Below are 11,519 nucleotides of genomic sequence, written 5' to 3'. Positions count from 1 at the left end.
AAAAACCGCAAAACTTACAATAGCCGGCCAATTGATGGAAAAGGTGAAACCATTATTACAGTTTTCTAGTGATGTGAGTATGCTTTCAAGTCACCAAATCTCATGTTTGTTTATTCCTGTAATTGCACACCAGAAATCTAATGAACTCCCTGTGAAGAAGGAGGATATAATTGTATTTAAATGACCTCTAGAACTTGCAAAGAGTCAAGATAGAGTCATTGTTTATTGATCACCATATACATTCATAATGATAGAGATGCTTACAAAAGTGGATTAAAAAAAAAAAAAAAAATTAACTACCAAAGCTAGATAACTAATTAAAATACATCTGCGTATCAACTACAAACCTTAATTTAACCTAGGCAATAAAAAACATATATTAATTCAACAGTGACTTATTCCAAGGGGATCTTTTCCCCTCATGTTGTCTCGTCCTCATTGAACATCCTAGTTTCTGCAGAAGCTAAATCCCATGTTAGTAACCATAGTAGTACTGAAACTGAGGTTGGGCAAAACCTCCCCGTGATCCTCGAATTGCCCCGTCGTCTTCCTCCTCGTGCAATCCATCAAGCTACAAGATTTAAAACAAAAAGAACATCGCACACTTTCAGTATACAAGCTGCATTTCATCAATCTAAATAAGATGATAAAACCTTACAGTAAACAGACATCAAATAAAACCAATACCCATAGCTCTTCCTCGTTTTCGTCCCTCGTAGAACATGCAGCCTTGGGGGTCTCACCAGTTTCTTCGTTTCGTGCGAATCTGCCACGTATACGTGGCCTGTTGTCCGCTAGTGTTTTGCGGCATGCATACTTGTATCAACACGACAATAATAATTAATCAACCTATAGTAATGGATGATTATATTTATATATTTATATATAATCTTTTGTATATTAGCCATTTCTAAAACATTCTTAGCTGATATAATATTAATTATATATATCATTAAACAACAAAAATGTATGTTTTTTGTGTTTTTGACCATGGCTTGACTCATTTATATCTTCTTTGTCACAGTTAGATGAACCAACTTTTTAGCTGATAAGACTTGAAATCTCGTTTCTGATGGGATTTTAGGCTGGCCATCTATATTCAAAGTCTCAGACTAGTCTATTTATAAAAAGATAATTTATTTCTCATAATCTTATTAAATCCAAACCCAAAATAATAATAGCGTTAATTATTAGCAATGTTCTAACACCACTGTCTTAAATATGCGTACATCATTTGTTTACTCACTTAACTAAAGCAGGTCTTACCTTAATGGTCTTGCTGAAGTTTCTCTGGTTACGTTTGGCTCTATACTTTGAGATTCTCTCCTTCCTTTCTTCAGCACTGTAACGTCTAACTTTGAAGTTTGAATCTTCAATAAACGAGCTCTCCGTAGCTGAAGGACTTGAAACGGACCTCTGTGTTGTATGCGGTGTTTTGTTAATACTCTAAAACAAATCAAGACAAAACAATATTCCATTAGCCATTGATGACAGAGAAAACAGAGCAAGATCAGGGGACGATACTCTAGAGTAGATTAGTGAGTGGTTTTACTTGCAAATCACCAGCGCTGCAAACCCTCCTCAATTGACCAGCAAGAAAGTTGTTTTCAGGTAAGCTTAAGGCTTGGCCTTGATAATTTGGAGATTCCAAGACAGTATCAAAGCGAGGTTGAAAGAGAAAGCCAGGGTTGCCTTCAAAAGAATTGCTACTATAGCTTCTTTGTATCATCTTTGCCACATTTTCTACACCACTATAACTATGAGGCATAAAAGATTGTTGATTGTAAGAGGGATCAAAACCCATTTGACATTCCTCAGTTTTCACCCCAAAAGCATCCAAGCCAGGGAAATTACCATACCCATCACCCAGATTTTCACTATTGGCTAAAGCCTGCAAATGGTTTGTGTAAAGTGACAAGTTCTCTAGTTGGTGACTTGGAGGTGAAGATGAGAGAATACTTGGGTTAAAACTGTCTGAAAATTTAGAATTTTCAACTGGGCATTGAATGTTTTGGTTATTTGAGAATTCTTGAAGAATATCAATGGAAGAGTCGCGAAAAGGGGAGAAAGGGTCAGAGAAGAAAAGATCAACGTCTGGAGAGACTACTTCTGGACTTGAAAGGTGGTAGAAAGAGAGATCAAGAACGTAAAGATCAGAAGACATTTCGCTAAGCCCAATTCTTCGAGAGAATTGAACTCTAAAAATACAAGAAAACTAGGACAAGAAACCTGAGAGAAGTTTTTGTTCTTGTTTCTCTGCTTATTATTTTTGTGTTTGAGAATGGAACTGCCACACAGCAGCACAGGTGACACCTGGGCTCTGACTAATTTAATCAAGGCATGTCATTGCTTTAGCAACAAGACAAAATACATGCCAAGTTTCTGCTCTCTCTCAAACTTGAAACAAACACGAAGATCAGTCCACTTCACCTATGTGATTTATAAAGCAATCTAATTTGCCCATATACCCTTTTACTTTATCATAACTGAAACAACACCCTACTAACCGTGTGTGTGTGTGTGTGTATTTTGACTTTCCCTCTGTCAAAATATATTTATTTGGTATCCTCCATACATTATAAAGGACAATAAAATCTTTTACTTTTTTAATATGGAATAAAGTTTTTTTTGTTTATTTACCTAACATACAAGCTATTTTATAATAATCCCCCACTTAGCAAGTAATACTGGGTTGTAATATCTTTCGAGTTAAACTTTTTTTAGTGTAAACATTTCAAAACTCTAAAAAAATCATGTTAATAAAAAATTTAAATTAGAATTTCATTTAATAAAATTGAAAATACTATGCATAAGATCTAATTAATCCAAACAAAAGTTCACTATTATTTTAGCACTTATATAGTCTTGTGTTACTTTTTGAATTCATGAATTTATAAAGTTTTCTAAATTTTTGTTGAAGATGTACATAGAATGGTCCATTTGAATTTTTTTTTTTATTTCTAGAACTTGAATAAAAAACCTGTATTATTTGTTGATTCTATTTTAATTTAAAAATTATTGATTTCTTCGCTAATTGAATTAGAATCAATTTAAAATTTATTTTCAATAAATTTAATATTTGTAGATTCCACAATTATATTAGAACTTGAATTCAATATTTTTATATGCTTTTAAATCTTTAGCATAGCCAACAAAATTTTCCTCTAAATCTCCAGGTCTTAATTTCATCATTTTAGAATTCAGAACGCTATAAAAACAGAAAAACCCTAAATTCTAAGATAATTTAAGTTTGGTTTTCTTTTCTTTCATAATTCATATTGAGAAACTTTTAATTTTATAAAAGTAATTCTATTATTTATATGACAAGTAATGGGTAAAGCGTCCCCTCATATTAGTATGCAACTTAACATTCACTAACATAGAGTTAAGCATATCAACAAGTGTTATATTCTTTCTTTCTACCAAACTATTTTATTGAGGTGTATATGGAGCACTAGTTTGATGTATGATTTCATTTTATTCACGAAATGAAGAAAATTATATCGAAAAACACCTACCACCTCTATCACTCCTTAAAATTTTAATTTTCTTCCCCATTTGGTTTTCAAATTCTAATTTATAATTCTTGAACATTTTGAAAGCTTGATCTTTATGTTTCATTAAATAAACATAATTATACTTTGAATAGTCATTAATTAAAGTTATAAAATATCTATTTCCTTCCCTAGTTAAGATGTCATTCAATTCCATATATTAGAGTACACAAGTTCTAATAAATTTGTATTTTTTTTTTACTTTAAGAAAAGTCTTTCTAGTTATCTTTGCTTAAATACATATTTTACATGTTATTTTATCTTTAATTGTTTTAAGAAATTAAATCATACTTAGCCATATATCTGAATGATATAAAACTAATATGTGCCAAATGATTATACCATAAGGATAAAGATAACTCAATCATGTAAATAGAAACACTAAATTTATTATTAATAATAAGTTTGAACATTCCATTATATGAGTAGTATTTCCTTACAAATAGTCTATTTTTGTACAAAATAATCTATCAAACTTTAAAACAATCTTAAAACCCTTATTACAAAAAAAAAATTTACAGATACAAGATTTTTCCTTATATCTAGTACATATAAGACATTAACCAACAATAATTTCTTTCTAGAAGTGAAATTTAGTTCAATACTTCCTTTTCTCATCACTTTTGCAACATTATAATTTCTAGAACTTTTTGTCTATCTTCTACAACTTTATAATATTTAAAATGATTTTTATAATTGTATACATAAATGGTTGCACCAGGATCATCCCACAAATCATTAGACATTGTATTTGCAACCATATAAAGTTCAGCAATCATTCTAATATACAACTTTGAAACCATTGCAACCAACTCAATTTCATGTTCAACCACATTTGCATCACTAGAATTCTCCACATTGCAAGAATCTTCTCATTTCTATTTCTTAAAAAAAAATACACTAATGTCTGTAGTGCCTTTTCTTGTAACAATTGTAACAGGTCTTTCCTTTCTTTTATTTGCTTGGTTGCCTAGATTTGTGAAGTTTTTTGCTGCCTTAAAAGAGAATTTTCCTCTTTTTCTAGCATTTTTTTTTTGAACATTTTGATTTCCTTCAATATAATTCATTTGGTTGCAGATTTAATGTTTAATTTCTTTACATGAATTATGGTTTCCTTTTCAATTCACAAGTATTTTTGAATATGTTCAAGAGAAAATTATTATGTGGTATACAATAACTTCTTCTTGTAATCATTCCAACCAGGATGAAGTTTTGCAATTATTCCTCCTACTTCTAATGATTCAGAAACTTCTACTTTTAATAGCAAATGCTGTCATCATTCTATTTTAATTAAAATCATGTTAGACCATGCGACAACTCTTCAATTATAGTTGTTTTTATGGGTGTTTGTTGAGGTAATGGTTATAGCAAACAAGTTTTGAGGGGTGAAGATTATTGTCTTTAAGGTATTAATTGTCCTCCACTATATTTGTTGTATACATGGTTAAAGCAATTTATCTTCAAGATACAACAAGGCCTCAAAACTTATAAACAACAACTTCTATAAATTTCTTAAGAATTTCTGTTTTGTTTTTGATAAATGTAAACAAAGTGTTTGTAGAGAAAAAATAAAAAGAGAAAAAGATTGTTTTTTGATTAATTTATGCCAGTATCAAACTAGTATTTATAAGAAAAATAACACATTTTTAGACCAATATGTCTGTAAAATTTAAGGGCACACCTCTTCAGACCAATGTGTTTTTAAAATTTAAAAGGCATATATCTTCAACCAAATGTGTATATAGAATTTTAAAAGACAACCCTTCAGATAAATTATCTGAATAACTTGGAAGGAGGAGTCATTTATAAATAAATAAATTAATTTTGAAAATAAAAAATAAAATTATTTATTTTATATAATACTAAATTTTCAAGTGCTAAGTGTTATCAACACACACACATCTAAATTTTAACTTTCCCTCTAAATCTCCCTCCAATCTCCAAATTTATTGATTTAACATCCCTCACACATTATAGGGTATAACAAAATCTCTTTTTTAATGTGGGATAAAATTATTATTTTGATTTTAAAAATATAGAATCTAAGTATTTTGCTTTAAATCTTTTTTTTTATCAGATTCCATTCATTTTAATAGTTAAATATGGCATATTGTTCACATGTTTCTCTAAAATTCTTATATAAAAAAAGTCATAAATCAATTTATTTGTGTTGTTTATTTTTTCATTTTTTTAACAACAACGATGTAATGATATATTTTTTTATCATAATAGTGGTGGAGGTTGATTTTTTTAAAAAAAAATATAATTCCATGATAATTTCTTGATATAATTTTTTTCTTACATCTTGCAATAAAAACATGTACAACTTTCATATTAACAAAAAACTAAAGGGTATGAAGAAACCACTATTTACCCATATTCATTAATGTGAATTACAATAGTAATCCACAATATTCTGCTTTTTTTTGTTATTGAATTTGTATTATATTTTTTTAAAAAAATATTATTTTATCAAATTCATCTTTTAATATTGAGATGATTGAAAATTAAGTTTTGCAATTTTTTTTATTTTTATTTAGCCTTTCTATAGGTTTAACATGGTTTGCGAGTTTGATATAGGTAACTTAGGTTATCCTAGTTTACGAGTTCGATGGGGTGTCTTTTTTTTTTAATTGAACTTTTTTTTTCTATCGTTAATGTTTTTCTTATATTGTTAAAAAAATTAGTTTAAGAGAAAAACCATGTTATTAAACTTTATAAAGTTTATGAACTTGTTCAGGTTTGACTAATTAACCTAATTCACAGATCTGACAAATTTAACTTTTTTTTTTTTTTTTTTTTTTTTGCTTTCAATCAATTTATTTTCTTTAATTTCATCCTTCAATATTAGATTAATTGAGAATTTAATTTTATAATTAGTTTTATTTTGTTTTCTATGAGGTTATTGCGATCTCAAAAACAATCTTGATATTGGGTTGGTGTTTGATTTTACGATTGTTTATTTTTGTTATCAAATAATTAAATAAAAAAAATTAAAAAAAAAGAAAATTATAATTTCAGAGGAGTCCATAACCCAGTTTACAAGTTTGACGTATTATCCTAGGTTAGCCCGATTTACAGGTTTGACAAGTTTACCCACCGATTGTATATGTTTTTTTTTTTTTATCCTTTAATTTTTTAATTTATTATTTTTTCAATTCCACTCTTTAATATTTAATTGGTTGAGAAATAGATTGCATGCTTTATTTTTTTTACTTATATAATGTTTCCACTATCTCAAATAAATGCATATTTTAGTGTTGATGTTTTATTTTGTAAGTATCTATTTTTATCATATAATAAAATTAAATTAAAAAAAAATTTATCAAACCCTAATAGAGTCCATGACTTGAGTCGCAGGTTACTGGACTCAATTTAATATGTCATTATTTTAATAATTTTTTAAAAGTTATCATCTTGAAGTTTTTTTAAAAATAAGTTTTATTTTTACTAGTTATCCAGGTTGTATTTGAGTCTATGAAATTAGTCAATTTAAGTTTTGACCAAATCCCATTTAATTAGAAACTCTAGTTATGCAAAAAGCTGGGTCAATAAATTTTAAGATGACTTACTTAGTCTGGTTTAATGATATTATCAAAACATTCTCCATGCTTTTAATATTTTTTTTATATTTTAAAATTGTTTATTTCAATTCACACACTAGCCAATAAACTAATTATTTACTAAATCTAATCAACTTATTTGACCCGGTAAATATGATTTATTAAAAAAAATAAAAAAGAGTCTAACTTCTTTTACTGTGTACTAAAAAAAAGCGGGGGGGGGGGGGGGGGGACATCGCCCATGGATTGACACTCTTATCCGTGATCAGCGTGCTTAACCGTATCAAGCGTCTGACAAATGTAGTTTGAAGCCCAACAAGCTTCATCGAACCGGGTTGAAATCCAGTTTTATTCCAGTGGTAATTACCAATTTACCATTCCTATTTTTGCCTGGAGCCAATCAAAAGAACAAAAATGGTACACCTGGATGTATTTGTTTGGCACCGTACTTTTAATTTTTTTTAATATTTTAAATCATTTTATATAGTAATATTAAAAATAAATTATTTTATTATATTTCTAAATAAAAAATAACTATTACAATCGTATATAGCAATTCATTGGTAATCTATTAATTTATTCATGCCTAGCTGGGAAATGGGTGCGTCTCCACTTTCCACTCCTTGGATGTCGTCGTCGTCGTCTTTTCACTTGGCTTTGAAGAATACTTCAAGTTGAAAGACCCTTTAAAAGACTCGAACAGGAAGAAACTTCCTTAACAAAAAGAAACACCTTCTTGCATTAAAAAAGAAGAGCTTTTTATAAGTGAAGAGATTGTCTTGATTGAATTTCTTTGTATAAAACAAAAAACTTTAGTTTCTTGTCTTTGTGAGAGATCTTAGGACACCATGGCATCTCAGGAACACCTGGACAAGATGCAGTTACGACAGAACTATAGAAATCTCTGGCACACTGATTTAATGGGCACCATTCAAGCTGATGCCCCATGTAAGAATTTAGTATTTTACCAATGTTTGTTATGTCAAAAGTTGTAAAATTTGTGTTTGGTTTTTGGGGTTTGATTTGACTTTTTTTGTCTGTGTAATGTGCAGATTGCTGCTTGGCTTTTTGGTGGTGAGTGCTCTTTGATCTTGTTATGTATTTGCTTTGAAATGTAAATCTGATTGTTTTGTGGGTTCTTAACTTGGTATAACATGGCGTTGACTCTGATAGAGTGTCATGGCTTTGTTCAAATTTGGGCGATTTAGATTAATTTTTATTCTTTGGCAGAAAAAGATTTATCCAATAGTAGTGTATTTTTTGCAAGTCGTGCTGTACTTAAGCCTACCTTTCATGGTTTTTTCCTTTAGAAGTGAGGAAATATGGTTGAATGAGATCACTCTTTGGAACTCCCTCACTGTATTGAAGAATTTAATGCACTCTTATACTCATTCTCCTATGGTAACTCAAGTTATTGTTCCCATTTTCAATAAGTTTTCGGATTTTAATAAATTGGCACGGATTGCCTGGAATTTGATCGTCCAGATTGCATCATTCCAACTTCTTTGAAATGATTAGTGTTTGCGAAATACATGCCCAGGAACTGTACTTCCTAACAGTATAGCTCAATATATGAGGCTTGAATCCATTTCGATTGAAAATTACTGTTCCTTTTATTTTGATTCATATCCACATTCTGTATCCTTCTTTCATTCTTCCCTTTGTGTTGGTTGTCTTTTATATACCAGAGATTCCTTCTTCGTGGACATATTAAGCTAGCATCAAAATGCATTTTCAAGATTGAAATGTCAAAATTAACTTGCTTTGCTCTGTTCTTTTGAATGCCTTCAAAAACATTGTTTGAAATTCACTTCTTGCTCATTCCTGATTGCAGAAAAGCAAATTAATTGTTTTGAAGTACTTTTTTTCTCAAAAATATCGTGCTTGAAAAGTGCTGTTCTATAATAACACCTATGTTTTTTTTTTTCATGATATATAAATGAATTGTTATATAACCATTTAATTTGTGCTTTATTTGTCATATTATGCATAGATTTTTTCTTAAATCATGAAGCACCCAATTCTCCTCCTTTCTTTTGTAGTGGGCCATGTGTATCGTACCTGCTCCGCAAACGAGCACTTTACAATGACATGTCAAGGTAATTGATGCTTTTGATTCTCATATAATGTTTCAGATTTTCTGTTTATGTAAGCTGTCCTATTGTTTGTTACAGGTATGTTTGTTGTGCTGGTTACATGCCATGTAGTGGTAGGTGTGGTGAAAGTCGGTGCCCTGAACTTTGTCTCGCCACAGAGGTAGGGAATAGTTTGTTTTTGTCAACCAACATGTCTTACTCTATTTAGAAGTTTATTGGTCAAACATTCAGCTCCGGCATATTTATAATATATTTGGAAGATATATTGAAAAAGAAAGAGTCATCTGTAGAAGTTTTAAAGCAGGAGACCGTCTTGAGTGTTACAGGCTTTTTTCATTTCTGAAATTCTTCCATATTAGCATGTTAGATTCATTTCCCCATGTAAGTTGAAGCAATTTTGAATTAAGATGTGCATTATTAGGTATACCACAAAAATATGGGTATCTTTCATGGTAATGTTCCTTTGTTGATTCCTAATACCTGGTAAAATATTTATCCTCCATTTAGTTTACACTGACTAATATGAAATTGGAAGCATCCTTTCTACAATGGTGAACTAGTCAAAGGCAGAAGGAAATTGGGATCATCAATATGCTTTTTCATGGATAGGAACTTGAAGATGGTTCCTGACATGCTTTTATGCTCACAATAGTCAACATATTTTAGCTTAACGCAGCCAGACACTGTATTGGAACTATCCACTCTAGTTGGTTTTATGGGTTTAAATAGCATCAAATGCTTTTATGCCTGCCATGGAAAAACATTCCTGTAATTATGATGTTAGTAACCCCAGTATCATGTTTGAATTCCCAGGTATTCCTTTGCTTTGGAAATTCAGTGGCCTCTACTCGTTTTTTGTTGCAAGATGAATTCAACATTCAGACAACACGGTGTGATAATTGCATTATTGTATGCTCCATCTCTCCCTCTCTCTCAAAAACACATGTTATTTGTGCTTATTTGCAATCAGTTAACGTGTTTCCTCTTCCTTTTCAGGGTTTTATGTTCTGCCTCCAACAAATTGCATGCATATTTTCTATAGTTGCGATGATTGTTGGAAGTGGAGAAATTCAAGAGGCTTCTCAGTTGCTATCTTGTTTGGCTGAAATGGTGTACTGCACGTAAGTATTTACTTCGATATGTTATCATTGAATACGCTCTACTTAATTGGTTTGCAACTGTCTCACTGATTTTGTTGCGTCTTTTTTTTCCCCTCTGGCCAGTGTTTGTGCTTGTATGCAGGTATGTTGTTGATCCACAAAACACCTTATTAACTACTGGTTTTTTGAATGACATCAAATCAGACTGCTAACTGGGTTATTTTTCAGACACAACACAAGGTTGAAATGGACAAAAGAGACGGCATGTTTGGGCCGCAACCAGTGATGGCAGTGCCCCCTGTTCAGCAGATGTCACGCATTGATCAGCCAATTCCTCCCTCAGTTGGATATCCACCTCAGGGATACGGACAGCCCTACGGTTATCCACCCCAGGCCCAAGGCTACCCTGCAGCAGGCTATCCTCCACCTGCTTATCCTCCATCAAACTATCCACCCCCTGGCTACCCACCATCTGGCTATCCAAAGTGATCTTTTCACTGTGATAAATGTTGGCTTGCAATCTCAGACAACCATTTCAATGTGGCTCGTATTGGTTTGGAGGTGATAAAACGTTCGAACTTCAGAGTTGAGTGTGAAATGGGAAATAAATGAGCTGGTTCTTATCCTTACTTTGCATGTGTATAGGAATTGGTAAATTGTGCGTGCGTTGACTGTGCATTAAGACAAATAGAAATTCGTTATTGTGAATTTTTTGCCATTATCTCTTAGGACATAATCACTATTTTTCAGGTTGTCTTTCGTATAGTTCTCCATTATATGCTTGGACAAAGTTCTATTCTGTGCATCTGCAAAATTCGGTGCAACTTGCAGCCTGAAGAGTTGCACTTGTTTATTCCTTCGCTAGGACTGGAGCTGATTCCTTGTCACATTATGTGAATAAGAGCTGATATGTGGCTGTCTAGTAAATGTTATTCTCTTTCATTGTTGCTGTAGACATGATACTTAAAGAAATAATAGCGTATTACCCTAAGAAAGAAACAAGAGCCTGTTAAAAAGCTTTTAGTGAGTGTAGAAGCAACAAGTCCGAATAGTTAAGATGCTGTTGCCAGTAGTTTTGCTTGTTGGATCAAATTCTGTTTCTTGGTGTCTCTTTGCATTGCCTAAACTGTTTTCAAACATATTCATTTTGCTTTAAAAGTGATTTCTCAGTCTTGTTACAAAGGGATTTTCACTTTTCAGTCCCAA

The 11,519-nt window shown here is 31.2% G+C and overlaps 2 protein-coding genes across 2 annotated transcripts; one reads left to right on the top strand and one right to left on the bottom strand.

The window, feature by feature from the left end:
* Positions 1 to 281: 281 nt before the first annotated feature.
* On the bottom strand, positions 282 to 2,316 carry LOC118033726 (uncharacterized). Its single transcript, XM_035038825.2, has 4 exons — positions 1,553 to 2,316; positions 1,267 to 1,446; positions 688 to 816; positions 282 to 571 (listed from the first exon to the last, which is right to left on the bottom strand). Exons 1-4 carry the CDS (start codon positions 2,162 to 2,164, stop codon positions 476 to 478), a joined length of 1,017 nt encoding a protein of 338 aa, XP_034894716.1. The 5' UTR covers positions 2,165 to 2,316; the 3' UTR covers positions 282 to 475.
* Positions 2,317 to 7,696: 5,380 nt separating this feature from the next.
* LOC118033727 (uncharacterized) lies at positions 7,697 to 11,072 on the top strand. The gene is made up of 8 exons (XM_035038826.2): positions 7,697 to 8,065; positions 8,170 to 8,191; positions 9,160 to 9,216; positions 9,292 to 9,373; positions 10,027 to 10,122; positions 10,210 to 10,334; positions 10,437 to 10,455; positions 10,542 to 11,072. The coding sequence occupies exons 1-8, from the start codon at positions 7,966 to 7,968 to the stop codon at positions 10,800 to 10,802; spliced, it is 762 nt and encodes a 253-aa protein (XP_034894717.1). The 5' UTR covers positions 7,697 to 7,965; the 3' UTR covers positions 10,803 to 11,072.
* Positions 11,073 to 11,519: the final 447 nt, after the last annotated feature.

Source organism: Populus alba, chromosome 1 (assembly GCF_005239225.2).
Source record: "Populus alba chromosome 1, ASM523922v2, whole genome shotgun sequence".
Lineage (NCBI taxonomy): Eukaryota > Viridiplantae > Streptophyta > Magnoliopsida > Malpighiales > Salicaceae > Populus > Populus alba.
Note: the sequence above shows the minus strand (reverse complement) of the source record. Positions and strands in the feature narration are given on the sequence as shown.